The 25,988-nt window shown below is 40.9% G+C and overlaps 5 protein-coding genes across 5 annotated transcripts; 1 reads left to right on the forward strand and 4 right to left on the reverse strand.

Annotated features, from left to right (window-relative positions):
• Nucleotides 1–3,698: 3,698 nt before the first annotated feature.
• M406DRAFT_326833 (uncharacterized protein) lies at nt 3,699–4,629 on the reverse strand (the record flags this gene model as incomplete). Its single annotated transcript, XM_040920139.1, has 3 exons — nt 3,699–3,953; nt 4,016–4,282; nt 4,411–4,629. 3 exons carry the CDS (start codon nt 4,627–4,629, stop codon nt 3,699–3,701), a joined length of 741 nt encoding a protein of 246 aa, XP_040779208.1.
• A 724-nt stretch (nt 4,630–5,353) lies between these two features.
• Nucleotides 5,354–5,825, reverse strand: M406DRAFT_75489 (uncharacterized protein; the record flags this gene model as incomplete). The annotated part of the gene is made up of 2 exons (XM_040925861.1): nt 5,354–5,697; nt 5,732–5,825. The coding sequence occupies 2 exons, from the start codon at nt 5,823–5,825 to the stop codon at nt 5,354–5,356; spliced, it is 438 nt and encodes a 145-aa protein (XP_040779209.1).
• A 718-nt stretch (nt 5,826–6,543) lies between these two features.
• On the reverse strand, nt 6,544–7,030 carry M406DRAFT_249325 (DDE-domain-containing protein; the record flags this gene model as incomplete). Its single annotated transcript, XM_040916603.1, has 2 exons — nt 6,544–6,936; nt 6,995–7,030. Coding segments are annotated over 2 exons (429 nt in total), but the record flags the coding sequence as incomplete, so codon positions are not given.
• An 11,532-nt stretch (nt 7,031–18,562) lies between these two features.
• On the reverse strand, nt 18,563–18,715 carry M406DRAFT_250200 (uncharacterized protein; the record flags this gene model as incomplete). Its single annotated transcript, XM_040916681.1, has 1 exon — nt 18,563–18,715. A coding segment is annotated over one exon (153 nt), but the record flags the coding sequence as incomplete, so codon positions are not given.
• Nucleotides 18,716–23,284: 4,569 nt separating this feature from the next.
• Nucleotides 23,285–23,629, forward strand: M406DRAFT_249081 (uncharacterized protein; the record flags this gene model as incomplete). Its single annotated transcript, XM_040916584.1, has 1 exon — nt 23,285–23,629. The coding sequence occupies one exon, from the start codon at nt 23,285–23,287 to the stop codon at nt 23,627–23,629; it is 345 nt and encodes a 114-aa protein (XP_040779212.1).
• Between the last annotated feature and the right edge of the window lie 2,359 nt (nt 23,630–25,988).

Here is a 25,988-nt window from a genome sequence, read left to right on the forward strand (position 1 = left end):
TCTGCTGAGAGAGACGGAAGGAGCTGAGAATATTTTGCACGCTTTGTCTTCTTTTGCTTGTTAGTTAGGTCTGATAAAACAAACTAGCTATTGATTAGCTAGAAACTTGTTCTTGCAAAGCCACTAAGGATATGCATTGCTGTAAACGCATGATCAATCATAAGCTGGAAACAAATCAGATCAGCAGTAGAAAGCAAAGCAGAGCTAGAAATATACCTGTAAGGCATCCTGTACGAAATCGTTTCTTATAAAGCTGAGATCATCACATCTAACCTTCTTGATAAGGATTTGACAATACTTGGCTTTCAACCACTGGAAAACGTCCACATCCATTGGCTGAAGAAGATGCGTAGAATGAGGAGGTAGGAAGACCACGATGATGTCAAAACGAAAGCAATAGTCCAGGATTGAGATGCTGTGATGCTTTGAAAAGCTGTTGATAATCAGACAGCGATAAATCCGTTAATGCTGAGCACGCTGATCAGAAGCTATTGCTTTTGAATCGTCTTCCTAGCGCTAGTTGAACTTTTCAGTACTATCAACACCAAACCACTCTTTCAGAGTATATCCAAGCCTCTTCAGCTCTGCATGATAGATATAGGAGTATTGGTTAAAGTGCTGAACCCAGTCCAGCATAATCTCAGCGTTTGAAAAGCCTGTATCAGACTTGTTAAAGCGAATCTCATCATGAAGATATGTTTTTGCTCATCCTGAGCTTGGCCACTGCTTGAAGATACAGTACGCCGGGATAGCATTACCAACAGCACTGCCACATCCAATAAGGATCATCAACTCTCTATTATTGAAATTATACACTTCAGCCCTCGCTTTTCGCTCTGTAGCAACGACGATGCATTGAATGCAGCTAGATAGAACGCCGATACGGTTGCCACACTCATCAGCATTCCAGATGCTTGAGGGCACCAAGCTATATGACTGAATAGCAGCCTCGTATTTGTTGAAAAAGCTATTAATATCTTCTAAAGCAACCTCGAGGCTTTGACGAGCTGCTTCGATAGGCTTGATAAGCACTAACTGAAGCTCAGGATGCTTAGCTAGCTGTTATAGTATGAAATGTGAACCAACTAGCAGTTTTTGATGCATCGAACGCATAGTATTGGCAGCAGCAACAAGCATCTCCTTTACAGTAGGAAACGTTCCATTGCTAAGCTGTACTACATATCTAACGAGAGCTTCACCTTCCCAGGGCTTGAGGTATAGCAGGTGGCCATGAGGCTTTATTGAACGAGCTGAAAAGCCTTGATAGCGTATCTTGATGATATGCTTGCTTAAGCCACTTTTGCTGTATAGTGTTCTCTCTGCAAAGGCGCGCAAGGAGGTTCTCGAGGGCTTGAGGGGCTCTGGATCGTCTTGAGAAGGTTTTGCACTGCGAGGGCGGCTTCGACGCGTTTGCCACGCGCTGAGAGCAGTCTTGAAAGCCTTATAGGCAGCATCTCCTTGAGCCTTGATGGCTAGGAACTCTTGCGCAGCTTCCGCACATGATGGAAAGGGGTCAGGCTCAGCTGTATGGCCTGAAGAGGAAGCTATCGCGATGGAGGGTGTGTGTGTGTGTGTGTGTGTGAGGAAAAGAGGATGAGGGAAAAAAAAGTGTCCACTAATAACGGCTGTCCACTAATAACGGCACCCACTACGGGAGGAACGGAGGTAGTGGGTCAGGAGGGCTAGGACTCACGGCACGTTCCTGACAAAAAAGAGCGCACTCAGTAATACGTCATTGCACTAAACTTAGGCAAGGACTTGGCCACCCCCTTTCTTTTTTCCATCCCTTTCCTTTTTCTTTTTTTTCTTTATTTAGTTATTTTTCAATCAACTTCATTCAAGATGGGTGCTATGGCCCATTCGACGCCTAAAAAGAATAAACTTCAAGGAGCCTGTGAATTCAACGATGCACATGGTATCCCATACTTTAAATCTGACGCATTTCGGCATTTCGGCTTTAGCAAGTCATCCGGCTGTGCTGCCCTCCGTGAGCCTGAGCAAAGAAATGGACGAACATTTCATTCGACATACTCCGAGACTAGAGGAAGGCGTCGATTGATAGATAATCAATGCTTTGCTTAGCTTGAAAGATTCCTTGAATCTGAAGGCTTTAATGCTCGTACAACTTCCTGGGAAGCAATGCCAGTAGCAGCTGGCCTTGATATCGAGGTTTCTGGCCGTACAGTACATCGAATGCTTAGTACTCGAAGCTGGCGTTTCTGTATAGCTTGTTCGAAGACCTGGATCTCGCCACAGTTAAAAGAAACAAGAGAAAAATACTGCCGTGGCTTGCTTGAGAAATATGGCACTGATCTAATACACTGGAGGCATTTCCGCTTTACCGATAAGACTCACTTCGGATATGGCCCTCAAGGCAAGATCTATATCTGCCGGCGTCCCTGGGAAAGAACATGTGCAGATTGCCTTGTTGAAAATCAGCAGCCAGAGAAAGAAATGGATCAAAAACAGAAACGATTGCATGCCTGAGCAGCAGTTAGCTATGATAGCTTCAAGGATGGTTTTTACTGGTATAATATTCCATCGAATCAGAATGGCAAGATGAACTTACAAGTTTATTACGATGAGATTCTTCAACCAGTTGTTAGCGAATGGATCCAGCGAGGAGATCATTTTGTATTAGAAGAAGATAATGATTCAGAGCATAGCAGTACGCAAGGAAATAATATTGTATGCAAGTGGAAGAAGGAAAATAGCATTGTAAGCTTTTTCAATTGTTCTCAATTGCTAGATCTCATCGCAAGCTCTATTGAAAAGGCTTTTCAAGGGCTGAAAATGTATGTACGGAAACAGCCACATTGGGATGATAATACATTAAGACTTTCAGCCCAGGAAAGCTTTAATACTTTATCTATTTCTGCTGTAAATAGCTGGATTGATGCAATTCCTCAGATTTTGCAAGATTGCGTCGATAATGATAGTGGAATTACTGGGCATTGAGGATAAATGAAAAATGTCTGTTGTTGAGTGCGCTCTTTTTTGTCAGGAACGTGCCACGGGTAGATACTAGGTGGCTGTCAGTACTGTATTCTTATCTGATCACGGGTGGTTTCGATTGTCCTTGTCGATCGGGTAGATTCGATTATCCCTGTCCAAGACCAGGTGGTTTCGAGTATCCTTGTCAATCGGGTAGTTTCCAACATCCTTGTCGGATATCGGGTAGTTTGATTATCCCTGTCAGTGACTGGGTAGTTTCTATCATCCTTGTCAACCGGGCTGTACCGAGCATCCTTGTCGGATCAGATAGCGGAACCGCTAAATCGATAGTCTCCGTCTCGTAAAAAGATAGTCCCTCTAACCGTATTTGTACAAGATTTGCCGCTGGCTACGCGGCACCAAATTTCTTTGCTTACAATACCATCAAAAAGATTTCTCGACAAGTACTCGGCGTCCGCTCAGCGTCAATCCAAGTGAAAAAGCATACAACCTCAAAAAGGCTGAAATGCCAGAGGGCTGCCAGGGCCGCCAGGGCCGAGAAACGCTCAAATCCGAGGTCTTTTCCATTTGAACGTTTGAATCGATTGAATGGATTAGTCAGCCAGGTACGGCTTACGGTTGCCAGCTATTCAGCACGCTCGCTAGTAGTCTGGTCTTACTTTTGCGTACGTGAGGCTACCAAGAGAACCTGGGCCCTGCTGCCCCGTCTAACCCCTGCCGACTCGGGTTTCATCACCTGGTCGCTAGCCGTCGAGGAGTGCTGCAATGCTCTTCGTAATATTGTCATGAACTATGAGAACATTCCGGAGATTCGCGAGCTGACCGAGGAGGAGTTGGAGCTCGGTCAGCTCGCGAATCTCCGGAATGTTCTCATAGTTCATGACAATATTACGAAGAGCATTGCAGCACTCCTCGACGGCTAGCGACCAGGTGATGAAACCCGAGTCGGCAGGGGTTAGACGGGGCAGCAGGGCCCAGGTTCTCTTGGTGATCGACCACTACCGCCAGAGGTCAGCCATAGTGTCGCTGGAGCAACCTCAGAGACGCGTCAGAGACCCACCTTCTTGAAGCCAGGACTGGCCTTGATGAAGTCAAACCTCATCGAAGTACGACGGTCAGCAAACTCCATGTACGCCTGGTGGGCTGCCATGGAAGGCTTCTTGTTGCTAGTTATAGTCCACTCGGACAGGTGAGCCGAGCGAGCTGCTAGGAAGGCGCAGACGAGTCGGTGCTGCGCTTTGGCGATCAAGAGACGATCCTCGTCATCGAATAGGTTAGCACGGTTATCCTCGTCCTCATCCTCGTCCTCGTTCTCCACGGGCCGCTTCTGCTAAAAGGTGGCGCCATGGCGGAGGAGAACCTGGAGGTGCCACAGGTTTCCCTGCAACACGATTGGATGCTAGATCACGTGTCAGACGCGAGTTGCAGGCAATACACACACGAGACGCGACCTACCTGTTGGCACACCTTGTTACCGGCCGAGCACACGTCGCAGGAGGACGACGAGGCTGTGGAGTGCTGGCAAACCAGCGTAATAGGCTCCTCAGAGGAGGGCACGCAGTCGTACTCCGTGATTGTGGCGCACTTCATACAGACGAGGTGCTGCACAACCATAGGAGAGTCGCGCTTGGTAGCCTCCAGATGAGCGCCTTTTGTCTTACGGGTAGGAGGCATCGTATCGGCGGCGAGTTGCGTGGTGATACAACAACAATTGATGGAGAGAGAGATGGACAGAAGGCAGGGACCGTGAAGGGTGTGCCTGATGATCAGACCGATGGTATTTGACGAGTTGTTGACGAGCAGTGAGGGACACGCGACTGAAAAGCTGTTGTGGTTGGAGGAAGGAAGAAGAGGTCTCAAGGCGGATTGGCGATGGAGAGTTGCAACAAAGTAATGGGCGAGATCACAGCGACCCACTAGCGTGATGGCGCTAGTACGTTTCAAGGATGAGGCAGAACTCTATGACCGCCTACCCCAAGAGGACTAGGGCCGTGCACGGACCTGACCCCACACTCAAGTGAGCTCTTGGCTCAATTGGGGCTTGCACTAGTACTTTTCCAGCTGGGGACAGCTGGTTCTCAGAGGGGGGATAATTGTCAGGAGTGGCGCTCCCGCCAAGGCGCCTTCGGAGCGCTAGCAGATCACGTGCCACTCTCTCTTACATAGCCAGCGTGTCGCCTTCTCAATTCTGTTCCTGCACTCAGCAAGAATTAGTCTTGATACAATCAAAGACCTACCAGCCACCTCTTCAAGCCTGTCTCCTGCTTATGTTATTGTGATTTCGCCTAGCTTCCGTACCAGGTGTTCTGACAATTCTAATTCTTCAGAAGCATTCAAAGGCACTGGAAAGATGGTTGCTGTAATGTTGAGGGACCATTTCTATCAATACAGTGCCCAGCTATGAGAACCATCGCGAGGCTGTGAGCCTGGAGGAGTGCCAGGCGGAGGCTGCCATGCTGGCTGCCACTGATATTGCTGGCGTGCCACCGGGGCCACCGGGGCCCACGATGCTCGCGATGCCGGTGCCACCGGCGGTGCCATCGGAGGGTTCATCAAAGGTGCTAGCGATGCCCTCATCGTCTGAAGCCTTGGTGCTGCTTGTTCCAGCCGATCTATCTGTGCTGCCATCAATGCAATCTGTTGCTCCTGCCGTTCTAGGAAAGCTAACAGTGCTGGGTCTGTTGGCAATGCTTGTGTGGCCTTGCTGCCAGCCTTGCCACGTCTCTTCATCACCCGCCCCCTCTGTGTGTTATTGGCTTGCTACGATGCTTGTGACTGTGCCAGGAACTCTGCGCCTTCTTCATCGTGGGAAGGCTCGCGTCAAGAAAGGTGGGTGATGGTGTATTTGTGAGGTACAGCACGAGGGCCATGTTGAATTGGCTGGGCTAGGGTTATGTCGCCAGCTAGGAAGGGTCTTTGGGTGGGGTTCTCGTCGAGCAAGCCCTGCATCAGAAAGAGGCTATATCTGTTAGAACGACGTATTCCTCACGAAAAAGAGAGCCACTTATCATATCCTCAACTAGATGCCAGTATACATTCACTATCTCGAGAGTCAACACGCTATTTGTACTGTGGGACCCCTACCCGCCGGACACCTAAATAGAAAACGTTTCATATAAATGCTACGAATTCGCACCACCACAATTAATTCAATTAAAGCTATAAAATAACAAGCCATATATCTTTAGAACGCCCTGAATCTGCTCAATCTAAATATCTAGCTGGCATACGGCTAGCCCTATCAGAAGATGTACGAACTGGTACTGAATCCTCATCTGCAATTTCACCGGACTCCTCATCACTATCCTCTTCAATATCTTCGTCTTCAATCTCCACAACGCTCTCAGCAGGCAAATACTCCTCTTCAAGGGATGAGGCGGCCTCTTTTCCATCCGCAACCGCCTCGGAAATAGTCATAAATCGTTTGTTAGGATTGGGGATCTTCTTGCGCTTGCGGGTCTTGAAAATGGCCTCGTTCTCGGCCTTGAGAGCGGCATTCTCTTGCTTGAGCAGAATAATCTCGACCTGGAGGTCTTCAAGGCGATTAGCGATCCTCCTTAACTTGCTGCATTCGTTGTAGCTTCAGTCTCAGCCTATAGCAGTAATAAAGCTGTGGGAAATGGCCTTATCCTCCTCATCCTTCTCAAGCTCATCTGCCTCTCGTTTCTGCTTATCCTCTTGGATTTTCTCGTGAGAAAGGGCTTTCTGGCGGCTGATTGGATAGTTTCTACTGTGCTTCCATCCTCCTTTTACTACTCTAGGCGTAACTGATGCTCTAGCTGTAATAAGACACCTCATGAAGTTGATCTTATTAACTGGGGCTGAGTCCGTAAGATCTTGCAACTTTTGAAGTTCTTTTCGATAGGCGGCTTTCAGAGAGGCAAAAATGCTGTTATCTAGTGGCTGGAGGCCGTGGGATGTGTGTGCTGGGAGGAAGCATAGAAAAATGTTGTTTAAGTAGCAAGAAGCTATAAACTCCGGCTGCTTTCTTTCAGTACACCACTCTAGAGAAATATTACCAAATAAGCATTGAACTTACTGATGTATGGCTTTTATGGCCATCCAGGATGAGGAGGATTGCACGAAATATGTGCGAGGCCAGGTGGGTCACTGGCCCCACTATCGCCAGCCAACCTAGCTATAGCCCCAGTTAGCCAGCTTGTTTCTTTCCTTCCTTTCTTTTCCTCCCTTTTTTCCTTCCCTAAGCGCAGTCCAATACAGTTCATTTCCCATAAAATATCTCATGATTTCAAAGAACGTTCATTTGAGGAAGAAAAACATCCTCTAGCCAGGCTACCGCAATCTCATTGCTTGTCCACCCATTCTGGCTAGTAATAATATGCCAATTCGGCACAGATTGGCTAATATCTTTAGAAAACCATTGTTCTTGAAGATCTTTGCCTTTGAATATAATGCCTGAGTTCAGGAGATAGCCAGTAGCTGTACAGCTTTCGATGAGGGTTACCCAGCTTCTGTCTTGGCTGCTTTTCAAGAATGCCTTCTTTTTTTCAGAAGAGCCGAGAACTAAGGAATTCAGGCCTAGAGATATATCAGTTCTAAAGCTCTGATATGAAAAATCCATAGAAATTTACCATATCCAGTCATAATGCCTCCCTCGTCTACATTGATTGTTAGCTCTGTGTAATGAGCACTGCAGCAATCCGAAGATTCCTAAGTACACGAAGGGATTTATGCTAACAAGAGCGGTGCCAAAGTGTCAAGTCCTTGAATACGGAACCGTACAAGTCCTAATAAGCGATGCAAGTGTTCACTGCCTTTGGGGCTACTCAGTGTAGAAGATTGAATACTTAGATTGACAACTGAAGAGCTATGTACTGAATCTATCTAATAGTAATGAACGTATCCTTATATATCCAGCTCTTCATCGTGGATATGTTGGATAGCAACATATCCAAGTTATCCTGCTAGCTCTGGATAGCACATATCCGAAGCTATCCTTCCTGATTAGCTGTATTCATAACCCTAACCCTGGGTTATATAATCAATGCTTTGTCAGAACGTTGAGTCCTTGATACCTAGTCCCTGTTATGCGTAACCTGTTCTGTAATCTGCATGTTGAATAGGTCATAACATCATCTCCCTCCTATCAGTCGTTGTTCCCAACAATCTTTTGTAAGTATTCTGGCAAGTCTTCCGTATATATGATCTTGCCTTCCTAATTGAGATATCGAACAGAATCACCAAATCTCGTTCTCGTGCTGAGAAGACTAAACAAAAGGATTCTCTTCTTTCCTTGGTTCTTCAGAACGCTATTACCATGCCTTCTTGTTCCTTCTGCGAGGGTTGTGGTATTCAATCTTGTTAAGTCTCCGTCGAGGATTCCTCTCGCTGCGCTGAATGTGTTCGCCTGGGTCGTTCTCGGTGCGACGTTCAAGGGTTGAGCGCAGCGGAAATTCGTTGGATAGGCGTTCAATACTAACGCCTGAAGAACTAACTTGAGAGTGCTGAGGAGCGGCTGCGCGATGCTGCTGCGGAGGTAGGATGTTTGCGGAAGCAGAAGCATCTGTGGTTTGAGAGGATGATGAAAGCTATTCGTTGGGATCTTTCCAGTGTGAAGGAGTTAGAACGTGAGAAGGCTGAGGAGGAGCAGGCTTGCGTTGCTGCCGGGGTTCGTTCTGTGATTGCAGAGGAATCTGCTGTAGTTGCTGGAGATTCTTCTTTTGAGGGTTTTGACTGGAATTCCGTGGATGTGAGGAATGCAGTGGTGGATTGGTCGGGTTTTCTGGAGGAGACAGTGAGCTCTGAGCCTCTCTCCGGGCTGGAGCAGTTATCTTAAATGCTAGCTTTTCTTTTCCAATATTCAGCTACTCTTTCTTGAGCATTCTTAACATTTTTCTGTAGTTTCTATGAATTTTCGCTCGCTGAGTAGTCTTTCCATTTGATGAGATATTTCCTTATATTGTCTATGCTTCTGTGCTTGAGAATCTTCTCTACTTTATACTCTGGTTCATTATTTTCCACTTCTGCTGTATTGTTTGTTGGTATTTCCTGTGCTGCTAGTTCCAGCAGTGAGATGTGGAAAACTGGGTGTATTCTCATCTTATGAGGTAATGCTAATTTGTAGTTGATTGGGGAAATCTGTTGCAAGATTTTGAATAGTTCTAACTTCTTATGGTTGAGTTTGTTACTGAGTCTGGTTGTTTTGATATGTTTTCGAAGTAGATAGGCTTTATTTTCTTTCTGTAGAATTGGTTTCTCAATCCTCTTGGAGTTTGCATATCGTACTATTCGTTTCTGAATGAATTGTAGTTCTGATCGGAGTTCTTCCTAAACTTTCTTAATCTTCTTAACTCTTTTATCTGCAGCTTCTGCATCTGCTTCTAGCAGTGCTTTGTAGTAAGCTGTTGGGTTATATTTATAGAGTATGAAGAATAGTGATTTCTTTATTGTGCTTATATCTGCGCTATTATAAGCGAACTGTGCAAGAGGTAATAGATTGATTTAATTGTTCTGTTCCTGATTAATATAGTATTGAAGATACTATTTAATAATCTGATTCATTTTTTCTATCTATTCATTTGTTTGCAGATGAAATGCTATAAATATTCTATGATATATTCTGAGCTGTTTTATAAGCAAAGTTTAAAACTTTAAGTTAAACTTTTTATCTCTATCAGAGATTACTTCTTCTAGTATGCTGTAATTAGCAATAATTGTTCTGAGGAATATGTATGCAAGTTCCTCTACTGTACTGCTTTCCTTATAGGAAAGAAAGTAAGCATACTTGCTCAGTCTGCAAACTACTACTAGAATGCTATTATATTGCATCTTAGTTAAGAGTTCTTGTAAGAAAGGTAGCTTGATAATAAAGTCTAGACTGATGGATTGCTAAATAGTTATAAATACTAATAAGGAATGCAGTAGTCCGTAAGGCTTATATCTTTCTACCTTATTCTTCTTGCAGCTATTGCATTATCATAGAATATTCTCAATTCTTTTCCTAAGATCTGATAGATTCCAGTATCTCTTAATGCATTCATGAGTTGCTCTAACTCCCTGGTGCTTGTATGCTAGTGCACTGTATATATTCTTAATGTAGTTATCTTGTTCGTCTGAGATCATTGATTCTGAATCCTTCTCCAAGAATCCAATTCTGAAAGCAACATTCAGTTCTCTATATATATTAACAAGATTTCCTGATTCATCTTGAGCAAAGATATTCTATATATTCAAGAAATCTGCATCTTGATGATCTGATCTTCTGCTGAGAGTATCTGCTCGTTCGTTTTCCGAGCTTTTGCAATGCACAATCTTGAAGTCGAACTATAAGAAGAATTCTGCTCATCTAACTTATTATTTGTTCAAAACCTTGATTGTTATAAACATAGTTAGATTCTTGTAATCCAAGTGAACTATGATCGGATATTGTACGCTAATGAGATAGTGTTGCTACTTCTCGAAAGCTTTCACTATTATTATAAGTTCCTGATCAGAGATTCTATAGTTGATTTCTGAGCTATTCAACTTCTTTGAGAAGTTGCTTACAATCCTTAGATGTTCTTGATCGTTTCGCTAGCTAAGTTATTCTCCTAGTGCATATTCCGATGCATTGGTCTCAATTTCAAAGGGTTTGTAGGAATCTGCTTCATACAGAACTGGTTCTGAGATAATATGCCTGATGATCTCATCAAAAGCTTCTCATGTCTTGGGGATTCATTCGAAAGATTGTTCTTTTTTGATAAGATTTGTAAGAGAATGTATGATTCAGCTATAATTCTTAATGAACTGTCTGTAGAAGTTGATGTATCTGAGAAAGGATCTAATATTCCTAATGTTCCTGAGGATTAGCTAATTCCTAATAGCTTCTATCTTATCTTTCTGTAGCTTGATGCATCCTGGCTTGATTGTGAATCCAAGATAGTTGACTTTTTGTATATGAAAATGATTCTTTGCGGATTCTATAAGAAGTTTTGCGTTCTGAAGCATTTGCAATACTATTTCCATGTATTTCTTGTATTCTTCTAGTATTTGAGAGTAAATAAGAATGTTATTGAGATAGGCAATGATGAACTGATTCAGATGCTTGCATAGAATATAATTAATTATTTCCTGAAATAAAGCTGAAGCATTCATTAGATTAAAAAGCATAACCAAATATTTGTAGTATCCGTAGCATATTCTGAAAGCAGTTTTCTATTCTTCTCCTTTCTTTATTCTGATCAGATTATAAGCTCCTTTCAGATTCAGAACTGTGAATCATTGTGCTTCTTGCAACCTATCTTATAGTTCCTTAATGAGTAGCAATGAGTATTAGTTCTTAATTGTAATATTATTGAGTTGCTTATAATCAATATATAGCCTAAGCTTGCTGTTTTTCTTAAATATAAACAGGATGGGGTATTCTGCTGGTGATTGCAATGATTGTATGTATTCTTTCTTAAGGTTCTTGTTGAGATATTCTCTTAGTATTTCCAGCTGTGCCTTGTCTAGTTTGTAGATAGAGAAGAATTTGGGCTGTTTCCCTTCTTGTAGCGAGATCTTGTGGTTGTATGAGCTGTATTCTAGCAATCCTGTATCCAATTCTTCCTGGAACAGTTTCTTAAACTTGTGATATTCTTATAGTATGTTTGCAAGTATTAGTTCTGATCTCTGTGCTGTTTCTGCTATCTGGAGGAACAGTAGGTATTGCTGAGCGTGCTTCTTTTCGTTCATTGTTTTTAGTAATGTTTTTGAGAGCTTTGAGCGTTCGCTCCAGGCTGGACCGAGCGCTCGAGAGCCTGGTTTTGAGGTTTTTCCCGTGTGGGTTCACAATCCACATTCTGAAGCTTTTCCTTGTTGCTCCGGAGCTGACCAACTTGCTGAGAGTCTTGCTTCCGTTGTTTTGCTAACCTGTTGGCGCCCTGGCACTGTTTGGATTCGCTGATCACTAGGTCCTTCTCCTTGAACTGCCAGCCCTGCTGACTTGGAGGTATGTGAGAAGTTGTATGAAGCTTCTTTTTCTGAATGTTCTTCAATCACTAGCTTCGATCCTGCGCTGTTGATTGTGACTATCTCCCTGAGTACAGCTTGTTCCCATGAGATCTGGCCAGTAGTTCAATTGATTCGAGAATTGTGCTTCTTGAGCTATGGAAGCCTCATAATTAGTTTATGCTGTGCTATATCCGTGATATCGAAGGAAGCTCTGATTACATATTCTTGAATCAAGATAGATAGATAATCAGTTTCCTTATTGATTACTCCTTGGTTGTATGCAACAGATTATTCTTTTACAGTACTGAGAGTATATGAGCATCTCTTTCATTTCCATTATAGTTATGCCTGATTGATGATATATAGGGATATGAAGTTTCCCTGAGCATCACTGTTCAATAGTGCGCTGTACTTGTGTTCTTGAATGTGTATATTGAACTTGATGTAAGCATAATCTGTCCTAAAAGCTTCATATAGGAACTGTTCCGATCTGATCATCTGCAATCCCTTTACAAGCAATCCTGTTCTTTTGAATTTATTAAGAACTATCTATTCTTCTGAGCCTGCTTTGCTGCTTCTTAAGCAAGCTTCTTAGCTTGCTTTTGCTTGTATTATCATTATTCCTAATCTTTCTTCTGTTGATACCAGTTACAAACCTTGTTATTAATGTGAATCGTGCAGAATATCATTTTGCACTGCCACCATTTTATTTCCTTATTTATGCATTATATGGAGCAGTTATCTAGTAGTCCAATGTATGCATTATAATGCTGCCTGTTGAGAACCTTCCTGAAGCGGAGTTCCTGTTCTTCAACAGCCTGAAGGATTTATCCTGGTTCTCTAACGGAGAACTATTCGTATTGCATCTTGTCTGAGAAATGTATTCTGCAGTTATAATAGATGCAGGAGATCTAAGCTAGTTTATGATGTAGATTGTGAAGTAAGCTGATTCAGGGATTCTTATTTTCTTATGTCTTGATATTTTGCAAGGGGATGCAGATAAAGAGCTCTTCCAGCTCTATTCTGTAAACGAGATATTCGATTCATATTATTTCCTTGTTCTACCCAATGCTAAAGAAGAACTTTTCTGTAAGCTTCTTGAGTTCATTGTTTACAGAAAGCTTCAGTGAATTATTAGATTAGTTGTTCTGGCTTAATCTTTCTATTGCTTAAGAAGCATTTTCTATATTGCTTAGATATTTGTATCAGTAGCTAAGAGGATACTATCCCTTATTCATATCTCTGATCATAATGCTTAGTATAAGCGATGAAGAATATTGAAAGATCTTGTTGCTAAGCTCTTCTTCTAATGCCTGAATGCTCTATTCCACGATGTTAGAGTAGTCCAAGTTGCTATTCGTAGGAGTGCTGGGCGTATACTCTCGTTCTGCTATCGCTATTTGTCTGCAGCATCTAGATTTCTAAGAGAACCATTCTGAACCTTCCTTATTCAAGAGATATATTAAACAGTTATTATTATAGCAGAATATTCAGCTAAAACTTTCGTAATTAACAGAGTTTAATACTTACTTCGAGGAAGTATTTTTGCTTAGTTGATTGGGTTCCTATCATTAAGCAACATTTATCTAGCATTCTTTCTGAACTGATTGCTATTTGTTCTTCCGGAGTTAATAGCAGTTGTGCGCAATATATTCTTATTTGTTGCAGTTATAGCAAGTAATGCTGTTTCTTTTGCTATACTGCCTGTTAGTAGCATTGAGTTTCATAGAACTAGCATACATAGTGCTGCTCTGAGCTGTGCTGCTCTGTTATCCGCTGTTCTTGTATTGGAATTTCTTGCTTGTATTAGCTGAAAACCTCTAAGTCTGGCTTCCTCCCTTCTTAGACTTCTTCACTCGTTATTCATATAGATGATTATCAATGCAAATAGCTTGATTAGAGAACATTGCAAAGTTCTCTAGCCAATCCTGCTTAAAGATCTCATTCTTAATATCATCTTTGAATCCCTTATAATAGTATTCCATGAGATTCTTATCTTTCTACAAGAGTTTTGCTAAGAGTTGCTTGAATCTAACTGTATAAGCAGAAGCTAACTTGGTCTGTCTGAGGTTCATAAGCTGCTAAGCTGTAGTGCATTCTTCGTTAGGATTACCAAAGATCTCCTTGAGAGCCTTCTCGAAGCTTTCAAAAGAATTAAACATGTTCTTAATATCCTGGGTATGTGCGTTGGGATTGTTCTGATGCTTCAAGTGGTTATGCAGAGAAAGCTTGTATCAAATGAGAGCATCTTTTTCGAGATGAGTTTCTGCAAGAATGATCTTTTCAGACTCCTTGGTGAACTGGTTCTTGTGGTGCAGAAAATACGCTCTGCAGTGGATAAGGAATTCATGCAGCGTTTTCTGGTTGCTATCATATATAGCGAGCTTATTCATCTTGTATACCTTTCCAGCATCATTGATAGCTGTAGAGATAGACTGCGCCTGTTGAGCTTATTGAGCTAGCTGAGCCTGTTAGTTAGCGATAGTAGCGCTTTGGGCCTGCTGTTGTTCGCGCAGATCCTGGATATGCTGAGTAAGCTGGTATATCTGGTTAACTAGTTCTTCCTGAGTAGAAGCGTATGAGAACGAAGGGATTCCTGGAGGAGCTATCGTATTCCGTATTGCTCAAAGGATAATACTGAACCATTCTTAAACAAGAGTTATCAAAATGTAATAAGCACTGCAGCAATCCAAAGATTCCTAAGTACACGAAGAGGTTTATGCTAACAAAAGCGGTGCCAAAGTATCAAGTCCTTGAATACGGAACTGTACAAGTCCTAATAAGCGATGCAAGTATTCACTGCCTTTGAGGCTACTCAGTATAGAAGACTGAATACTTAGATTAACAACTGAAGAGCTATATACTGAATCTATCTAATGGTAATGAACGTGTCCTTATATATCCAGCTCTTCATCGTGGATATGTTGGATAGCAACATATCCAAGTTATCCTGCTAGCTCTGGATAGCACATATCCGAAGCTATCCTTCCTGATTGGCTGTATCCATAATCCTAACCCTGGGTTATGTAATCAATGCTTTGTCAGGACGTTGAGTTCTTAACACCTAGTCCCTGTTACGCGTAACCTGTTCTGTGACCTGCATGTTGGATGGGTCATAACACTCTGGCTCAATCCACCCATATTCCTTCTCGCAAATATCGAAATACTAGTTAACAGCTTTCGGAGTGAAGGCATCGTATCGAGTAGCTTCCTGGCGAGTGCCTATTTTAAGGCGAATATCAGGATTTCTCTTCTTGAAGCTATCTATCCATTTCTGGCCGAGGGTATTCGTATCCCCTTTCTGCTTGAGGAGGGCAGCCACAATGCCACGCACAGCAGAAGCTGATGGGGCATATCCTAATCTTTCTTGCTTGAGGATCCATTTCGATATCTTCTTTTCTTCTACCATCGAAAGGCGTTGTGAGAGCTGTTGGACCTCTTGAACTAACCCCTTCCCTTTCAGGCGATCTGAGAGCGTTTGAGGCGGAATTCCGTGCTTTTTCGCTGATTTTCGTAAAGAAAGATGATTATCTATGATGTTGAATAGGGCATTAGCCATATTCTCTTCGTTCCAGGCGTGAGAAGGTATCGTGGCGTTGTTGATGTAGTTGGTGTTGAAGGAAAAAGATTACAGAAATCAAGACAGGAAGGAACAGATATTAGCTGCTGGCATCACCAGAATTGCGTTATAAGGCGTCAAGGCATATAAATGAATATACTAATCGATTCAGCATTCAAAGGGCTATTTATCTACTAAAAGAACCTCTGAATAGCTTCAATATTGAAGGCAAAACGTGTAAGTGAAGATGTTGATATTTGTATGGAGCCGTCGGAAATTGGCTGTCCGGCGGGTAGGGGTGTCCGGCGGGTAGGGGTCCCACAGTAGTAAGCAGACCTTGAATAGTATGCTTGCATGGCAAGCCCATCTGCCTATTGAACTGGCCAGTGCAGATAGTTAATCTTCCTGATAGTTCTCGCCTGGCCTGAAGATATTGCTGATGGATCTGTCTTAATGGCCAGATGGGTCGTATGCATGGCTTTTCTTCTTGCGCACGAAGCTGCCAGCTGAGAAAGAATGTCTAGCTGAGCAGCAGAGATCTCGAAGCGCATTCTCTGCAGCATCGTGATCTGTGAAGAGAGTGTTGCAAATAGAAAGATCGGTGCAATGTGAGGGTGGCAGGACGCTGTCTGGCGAGGTTTCCGATATTGACGCGTTTGAGCGTGCAGACATCGTTTTGAACCCCCAAAAAAAAAAGGCTGAGAGGTTCTTCTCGATGAAGAGGATATATGAGGTGATTCTCGTGATGCTAGGGATAGAAATGAAGGCTGTGGGGATAGATTCAGTTGATGATGTGCGTGTTTGTTAGACGGGAGTGTCGCGATAGTTACTATCTACGGTGGAGGGCGCCTGAGAGAGCCAGAAGTGTGTGCTGGAGGAGGCGCTAAGCCAAACACGGTTAGAGGGACTATCTTTTTACCAGACGGAGACTATCGATTTAGCGGTTCCGATCAGATAGTTTGGAGCATCTTTGTTAGTCGAGTAGTTTCTATTATTTTTCTCAAATACTGGATGGTTTCCAATTTCCTTGTCAGTCGGGCGGTTACGATGATCCTTGTCGATCGGATAGTTTCCCTTATCCCTGCTAAGGACCGGGTGGTTTTCACTATCCTTGTCAATCGGGTGGTTTCAATTATCCCTGTCAAAGATCGGGTGGTTTTCACTATCCTTGTCAATCGGGTGGTTTCGATTATCCCTGTCAAAGATCGGGTAATTTTCACTATCCTTGTCAATCGGGTGGTTTCGATTATCCCTGTCAAAGACCGGGTAGTTCTAATTATCCTTGTCAATCGGGTAGTTCTCGTCAGCAGGTGGTTTCGATTATCCCTGCTCTAGACTACTCGTGGGCACTAGCCCTCCTGGCCCACTACCTCCGTTCCTCCGGTAGTGGGTGCCAAAAATCGTGCGCGGCCAAAAATAGTGCGCATTTTCAAGGAACTTTTTTAGTATGGCGCTGCTACCCAAATTGAGTGCTTAAGCCAATGTTTGCTCATTAATTTATTCTGTGGCCTTTCATACACGAATGCAGAGAGGTCTGAATGCCTCAGTCGAATGAACTTTTCGAACCTTTTCATTCAGCTAGACCTTTTAAGTACCAATACACTCATTTCTATAGGCAATATACATCCAAGGGCTAGTAGATGCGAAACTCGGCGAAAGGCTCTGAGACGAGATGCTCTGAATGCCTTTGATGTTCTTTTTACAAACATGAGAAAGATCTCCGGCCTGATTGATTATCCTCTCCGGCCTGAATAATCCCTATTGAAAAGCACTGCTGGGGACAGGTGGTGAGGAGGATATATTCTCATCGCTATACTAGTTCTCAGCATCATGCAATGCTGTTTTGAGATTAGTAATAGCATGCAATAAGGCTATATTAACATCTCGAAGAGGGCGTTCAAGGCTTAGCTCTAGACCAGATATCTTAATACTGCTTGAAATAGAAATAAAGCTCTCAGCACTATTATCGCTATCATCGCTGTTATTGCTGTTATCGCTATTATTGCTAGCATTGCTAGCATTAGCATCAATGAACTGCTATATATCCTGGGGGATCAGTTGCTCTAAAGGCGTTCATTGCTCTTCTTGGATTGCTAGCTAGTTCTCAGGATAATAGATTGCTAGCTAGTCTCTGAAAAGAATCGGTTGCTCTTAGTATTGCTGCCCAGCTGCCTTCCATGCAGTATGCTGCTCTTTTCGTATTGTCTTCTTTCTCTGTGCTTTGTCTTTCCTCATCTTAGCCTCTTCACGCTTGCTAATGCACTTTATCCGCTGTATCTCAGCTTGATAATCTTTTTCTTCTTCGAGGAAGCTCCGCTATCGTATATTGTGAACTGCAATGCTGTCTATTATCTGGCTCTCTAGCTGAATCTGTTTCTTCGTCTTTTTATCTCAGTAATACCTTAGCCTTATATTACAATCTCGTTCATCTTCTGCTAGTTTGTTCTTGAGTATAACTGATTTAGCAGCTATTGTATTCAATGTATTCAAGCCTTTGCAAGTGCCTGAAGATAGCAGCTTGGAGTAGTAGTTCAGAAGCCTAGCAGCTGTATGTAGGCTTTGAGCATTGGTTTCTTTCGAGAGGGAGGGGAGAAGATGAGAATGTTTGATACGTTTCGTTTTCTTCTGTTTGTTGAACAGGTTGAAGAGAATGAGGTTACAATCGATTAGCTAAAAGCTTATTCTTGTAAAGCTGCTGAGAATATGCCTCATTATAAATGTATAGTTGATTATAAGCTGAGCAAACAAAATTAGTAGTTGAACTAGAATAAGAGAAGAAATATTGTAGAAGGCACTCCATGGTGTACTACAAATGGTAAAAGGGAAGACGGTTCTTCAATTAATCTATCTCAAGGCACGCTTGCCAATTGCCTTCTATATAGAAGGCAATTAGCACTAGTCCCAACTAGGCTAGCGTACCTGGCGACTCACTGCCTTTCCATTGAATGGCCCAGGCCAGTGAGTCAGGGTGGCCAGTCAGGCCTCATTCACCTGAGGCCCCTATGGCCACTGCCACAAATATACTTGTAAGGCATTATTAACAAAATTGTTTCTTGTAAAGCTAAGATTGCTCTCATGAATCTTCTTCATAAGAATTTGATGATATTTAGCTTTCAGCTACTGAAAAACACCTACATCCATTAGCTGCAAAAGATATGTAGAATAAGGAGGCAGGAAGATCATGATGATATTGAAACGAAAGCAATAATCCAAGATATCAATGCTATAATGCCCTGAAAAGCTGTTGATAATTAAGCTGCAATAAATCCTCTAGTATTGAGCACGTTAACCAGAGGCTATTGCTTCAGAATCTGCTTCCTAGCGCTAGTTAAACTTTACTATGCTATTAATACCAAACTATTCTTTCAGAGTATATCCCAGCTTTTTCAGATCTGCATGATGAGCAAATAAATGTTGATTGAAATGCTGTATCCAGTTCAGTATAATCTGAGCATTCGAAAAGCCTATATCGAACTGATTGAAGCGGATGTGCTTATTAAGCTTGCTGTTATAACCCATCCAACATGCAGGTCACAGAACAGGTTACGAGTAACAGGGACCAGGTGTCAAGGACTCAACGTTCTGACAAAGCATTGATTACATAACCCAGGATTAGGGTTGTAAAGGAGGGAGGATCGTTGGGCTCGCTAGCGATCCCAACGAGCTTCACACCTTGGATCGCTAGACTCGCTAGCGATCCCGACGAGCCATACTGAAGAGCTGGATATATAAGAACACAGCTATTACCATTAGACGGATTCAGTACATAGCTCTTCAGTTATTAATCTAAGTATTCAGTTTTCTATACTGAGTAGCTTCAAAAGCAGTGAATACTTGCATCGCTTATTGAGACTTGTACGATTCCATATTCAAGAACTTGATACTTTGATACTGCTCTTATTAGCATAAACCCCTTCGTGTACTTAGGAATCTTCGGATTGCTGCAGTGCTTATTACATTTTGATAACTCTTGTTCAAGAACGGTTTAGTGTTACCCTCTTGAGCAATACGGAATACGATAGCTTCTTCAGGAACCTCTTCGTTCTTGTGCACCTCTACTCAGAAAGAACTGGTTAATCAGGTATATCAGCTCATCTAGCGTATCCAGAATCTGTGCGAACAACAGCAGGCTTAGAGCGCTATCATTGCTAACCAACAGGCTCAGCTAGCTCAACAAGCTCAGCTAGCTCAACAGGCTCAGCAGGCGCAGTCCACCTCTGCAATCACCAGTGGCGCTGGAAAAGCGTACAAGATGAATAAGCCCGCCATGTATAACAGCAACCAAAAGATGCTATATGAATTCCTTACCTACTGCAGAGCGTATTTCCTGCACTACAAGACTTAGTTTATCAAGAAATCTGAGAAAATTATCCTTGCAGAGACTCATCTCGAAAAGAATACTCTCATTTAGTACAAGCCTTCTCTATGCAACTACTTGGAATATCAGAATAATCCCAATGCACATATCCAGAATACCAAGAATATATTTGATTCTTTTGAAAGCTTCGAAAAAGCTCTCAAGGAAATCTTTGGTAATCTCAACAAAGAATGCATCACAGCTCAGCAGCTTATGAATCTCAAGCAGACCAAGTTAGCTTCTGCTTATACAATTAGATTTAAGCAACTCTTAGCACAACTTCTGTAGGAAGATAAGAATCTCATAGAATATTATTACAAGGAACTTAAGAATAACATTAAAGATGAAATCTCTAAGCAGGATTGGTTGGAGAACTTTGCAATATTCTCTAATCAAGCTATCTGCATTGATAACTATCTATATGAATGATAAGTAGAGAGATTCAAGAAGGAAGGAAGCTAGATTTGAAGATTTCCAGCTAATATAAGCAAGAAATTTCAAAACAAAAATAGCAGCTGATATAGCAGTATAGCTCAGAGCAGTACTATGTATGCTGGTTTCATAAAACTTGATACTGCTAATAAGCAGTATAGCAAAAAAAATAGTATTACTTGCTATAATTGCAACAAACAAGGATATATTGCATACAACTATTATTAATCCCGGAAGAATAAATAGCAACTAGTTCAGGAAGAATGCTAGATGAATGTTGCTTGATAATAGGAACTCAATCAACTAAGCAAAAACATTCTCTTGGAGCAAGTATTAGATTCTATTAATTATAGAAGTCTTAGCTGAATATTCTGCTATAATAATAACTGCTTAATATATCTCTTGAGTAAGGAAGGCTCAGAATGGTTCTCTTAGAAGCTTTGATGCTACAGATAAATAGCAATAGCAGAATGAGAATATATGCTCAGCATTCTTACAAGTAGCAACTCGAACTGCTCTAATATCATGGAATAGAGCATTCAAGCATTGGAAGAAGAGCTTAGCAATAATACTCTTCAGCATTCTTCATTATTTATGCTAAGCACTATGACTAGGGATATAAACAAAGGATAATATCCTCTCAGTTACTAGTATAAATATCTGAACAATACTGAAAATGTTTCTTAAGCAATGAAAAGATCAAGCTAGAATGAATGATTTAACGATTCATCAGAGTCTCCTGTAAACAATAAATCCAAAAAGCTTACAGAAAGATTTCTCTTTAGCATTAAATAAAATAAGGAAACAATATGAATTGAATATCTCGTCTATAGGATAGAATTAGAAAAGCTCTTCATCTGCATTTCCTTGCAAAATATTAAAGCACAAGAAGATAAGAATCCTTGAATCAGCTTACTTTACAACTTATACTACGAACTAGCTTGGATCTCCTATACTTATTATAGCTATAGAATACATTTCTCAGACAAGATGCAATATAAATGATTTCCTGTTAGAGAACTAGAACAAATCCTTTAAGCTGTTAAAGAACAGAAACTCCGCTTCAGAGAGATTCTCAATAGACAACACTACAATGCATATATCAAGCTATTGAATAATTGTTCTATGCAATATATAAACAAGAAAATAAAATAATAGCAGTGCAGAATAGCACTCTGCATGATTCATATTAATAACAAGGTTTGCAACTAGTATCAACAGAAGAAAGATTAGGAATAGCGATAATATGAGCAAAAGCAAGCTAGGAAGCTTGCTCAAGAAGCAGCGAAGCAGGCTCAGAAGGATAAACAGTTTTCAACGAATTCAAAAGAACAGGATTGCTTATAAAAGGATTGTAAACAATCAGATCAGAATGGTTTCTATATAAAGCTTCTAGAACAGATTATGCTTATATTAAATTCGATATATATATTCAAGAATACAAATACAGCACATTATTGAATAATAGCGCTTAAGAAAACTTCATATTCCCATATATTATCAATCAGGCATAACTACAATAGAGATGAAAGAGATGCTTATATACTCTTAGCATTATAGAAGAACAATCTGTTGCATATAATCAAGAAGTAATCAATAAGAAGACTGATTATCTATCTATCTTGATCTAAGAACATATAATCAGAGCTTCTTTTGATATTATGAATATAGCATAGCATAAGCTGATTATGAAGCTTTCATAGCTTAAGAAGTATAATCCTCGAATCAATTGAACTACTAGCTAGATCTTATAAGAACAAGCTATACTCAGAGAGATAGTTGCAATCAATAATATAGGATTGAAGCTAGTTATTGAAGAATACTCGGGAAAAGAAGCTTCAGACAACTTTACACATACTTCCAAGTCAGCAGGGCTGGCAGTTCAAAGAGAAGGATCTAGTGATAAGCGAACTCAAATAATGCCAGAGTGCTAACAGATTAGCAAAACAACAGAAGCGAGACTCTCAGCAAGTCGGTCCGCTTTGGAGCGATAAGGAAAAGCTTCAGAATGTGAATTGTAGACCTATACAGCAAAAACCTCGAAATCAGGCTCTCGAGCGCTCAGTTCAGCCCGGAGCGAACGCTCAAGGCTCTCAAAAACGTCACCAAAAACAACGAATGAAAAGAAGCACGCTTAACAGTATCTACTGTTCCTTCAGATAGCAGAAACAGCATAAGAACTAGAACTAATACTCGTGAATATATTATAAGAATATTACAAGTTTAAGAAACTATTTCAGGAAGAATTGAATATAGGATTACTGAAATACAGCTTATACAATCACGAGATTCTGCTACAAGAAGGAAAATAGCTCAAGTTCTTTCTTATCTATAGACTAGATAAAGCATAACTAGAAGCACTTAGGGAGTATCTCGATGAGAATCTTAAGAAGGGATATATATGATCATTACAATTACCAGCAGAATACTTTATTCTGTTTATATTCAAGAAAAACAGCAAGCTTAGGCTATGCATTGATTATAAGCAACTCAATGATATTACAATGTAATGAGCACTGCAGCAATCCGAAGATTCCTAAGTATACGAAGGGGTTTATGCTAACAAGAGCGGTGCTAAAGTATCAAGTCCTTGAATACGGAACTGTACAAGTCCTAATAAGCGATGCAAGTGTTCACTGCCTTTGGGGCTACTCAGTGTAGAAAACTGAATACTTAGATTAACAACTGAAGAGCTATATACTGAATCTATCTAATAGTAATAAACGTGTTCTTATATATCCAGCTCTTCATCGTGAATATATTGGATAGCAATATATCCAAGTTATCCTGCTAGCTCTGGATAGCACATATCCGAAGCTATTCTTCCTGATTAGCTGTATTCATAATCCTAACCCTGAGTTATGTAATCAATGCTTTATCAGAATGTTGAATCCTTGACATCTAATCCCTGTTACGCATAACCTGTTCTGTAACCTGCATGTTAGATAAATCATAACATCATCTCCCTCCTATCAATCGTTATCCCTAACGATCTTTTATAAGTATCCTGGCAAGTCTTCCGTATACATGATCTTGCCTTCCTAATTGAGATGTTGAACAGAATCACCAAATCTCGTTCTCGTGCCGAGAAGACTAAACAAAAGGATTCTCTTCTTTCCTTAGTTCTTCAGAACGCTATTACCATGCCTTCTTGTTCCTTCTGCGAGGATCGTGGTATTCAATCTTGTCAAGTCTCTGTCGAGGATTCCTCTCGCTGCGCTGAATGTGTTCGCCTGAGTTGTTCTCGGTGCGATGTTCAAGGGTTGAGTGCAGCGGAAATTCATCGGATAGGCATTCAATACCAACGCCTGGAGGACCAACTTGAGAGTGCTGAGGAGCGGCTGTGCAATGCTGCTGCGGAGATAGGATGTTTGTGGAAGCAGAAGCGTCTGTAGTTTGAGAGGATGATGAAAGCTATTCGTTAGAGCCTTTTCAGTGTGGAGAAGTTAGAATATGAGGAGGCTAAGGAGGAGCGGGCTTGCGTTGCTGCCGGGGTTCGTTCTGTAGTTGCAGAGGAATCTGCTGTGATTGCTGGAGATTCTTCTTTTGAGGGTTTTGACTGGAATTCCGTGGATGTGGGGAATGCAGTAGTGGATTGGTTAGGTTTTCTGAAGGAGATGGTGAGCTCTAAGCTTCTCTCCGGGCTGGAGCAGTTATCTTAGATACTGGCTTTCCTTTTCCAATATTCAGCTACTCTTTCTTGAGCATTCTTAATGTTTTTCTGTGGTTTCCATGAATTTTCGCTCGCTAGATAGTCTTTCCATTTGATAAGATATTCCCTTATATTGTCTATGCTTCTGTGCTTAAGAATCTTCTCTATCTCATACTCTGGTTCATTGTTTTCCACTTCTGCTATATTATCTGTTAGTATTTCCTGTGCTGCTGATTTCAGCAATAAGATGTGGAAAACCAAGTGTATTCTCATTCTATGAGGTAATGCTAATTCATAGTTAACTAGGGAAATCTATTGCAAGATTTTGAATGATTCTAACTTCTTATAATTGAGTTTGTTGCTGGATCTGGTTGTTTTGATGTATTTTCGAAGTAGGTAAGCTTTATCTTCCTTCTGTAGAATTAATCTCTCAATCCTCTTGGAGTTTGCATATTGTACCATTCGTTTCTGGATGAATTGTAGTTCTGATCGGAGTTCTTCCTGAACTTTCTTGATCTTCTTAACTCTTTTATCTGCAGCTTCTGCATCTGCTTCTAGCAGTGCTTTGTAATAAGCTGTTGGATTATATTCATAGAATACAAAGAATAATGATTTCTTTATTGTACTTGTATCTGCGCTATTATAAGCGAACTGTGCAAGAGGCAACAGATTAATTCAATTGTTCTATTCCTGGTTGATATAGTATCAAAGATACTGTTTAACAATCTGATTCATTTTTTCTATCTATTTATCTGTTTGCAGGTGAAATGCTGTGGATATTCTATAGTGTGTTCCAAGCTATTTTATGAGCAAAATCCAAAACTTTAAGTTGAACTTTCTGTTTCTATTGGAGATTACTTCTTCTAATATGCTATAGTTAGCGATAATTGTTCTAAGGAATGTATATATGAGTTCCTCTGCTATACTGCTTTTCTTATAGGAGAGAAAGTAAGTATATTTGCTTAGTTTGCAAATTACTACTAGAATGCTATTGTATTGCATCTTAGTTAAGAGTTCTCATAAGAGAAATAGCTTAGTAATGAAGTTTAGACTGATAGATTGCCAAATAATTGTAAATACTGATAAGGGGTGCAGTAGTTCATAAGGCTTGTATCTTTCTGCCTTATTCTTCTTATAGCTGTTGCATTGTTATAGAATATTCTCAATCCTTTTCCTAAGACCTGGTAGATTTCAGTGTCTCTTAATGCATTTGTGAATTGCTCTAACTCCCTGATGCTTATATGCTAGTGCACTGTATATATTCTTAATATAGTTATCTTGTTCATCTGGAATCATTAATTCTGAATCCTTTTCTAAGGATTCAATTCTGAGAGCAACGTTTAGTTTCCTATATGCATTAACGAGATTTCCTGATTTATCTTGAGCAAAGATGTTCTGTATATCCGAGGAATCTGTATCTCAATGATCTGATCTTCTGCTGAGAGCATCTGCTCATCCGTTTTCCAAGCTTTTGCAGTGCATAATCTTGAAGTCGAACTGTAAGAGAAATTCTGCCCATCTAACTTATTGTTTGTTCAAAACCTTGATCATTATGAATATAGTCAGATTCTTGTAATCTGAATAAACTATGATCGGGTATTGTATGCTAATGAGATAGTGTTGCTACTTTTCGAAGGCTTTCACTATTGCTATAAGTTCCTAATCAGAGATTCTGTAATTGATTTCTAAGCTATTTAACTTCTTTGAGAAGTTGCTTATAATCCTTAAACGTTCTTGGTCGTCTCGCTAGCCAAGTTGTTCTTCTAATACATATTCCGATGCATCAGTTTCAATTTCAAAGGATTTATAGGGATCTGCTTTATACAGAACTGATTCTGAGATAACATGCCTGATAATCTCGTTGAAAGCTTCTCGTACCTTGAGAGTTCATTCGAAAGATTGTTCTTTTTTGGTAAGATTTGTAAGAGGATGTACGATTCAGCTATAGTTCTTGATGAACTGCTTGTAGAAGTTGATATATCTGAGAAAGAATCTAATATTTCTAATGTTCCTAGGGATTGGCTAATTTCTAATAGCTTCTATCTTATTTTTCTGTAGCTTGATGCATCCTAGCTTGATTGTGAATCCGAGATAATTGATTT

The sequence above is a fragment of the Cryphonectria parasitica genome (assembly GCF_011745365.1).
Source record: "Cryphonectria parasitica EP155 unplaced genomic scaffold M406scaffold_2, whole genome shotgun sequence".
Lineage (NCBI taxonomy): Eukaryota > Fungi > Ascomycota > Sordariomycetes > Diaporthales > Cryphonectriaceae > Cryphonectria > Cryphonectria parasitica.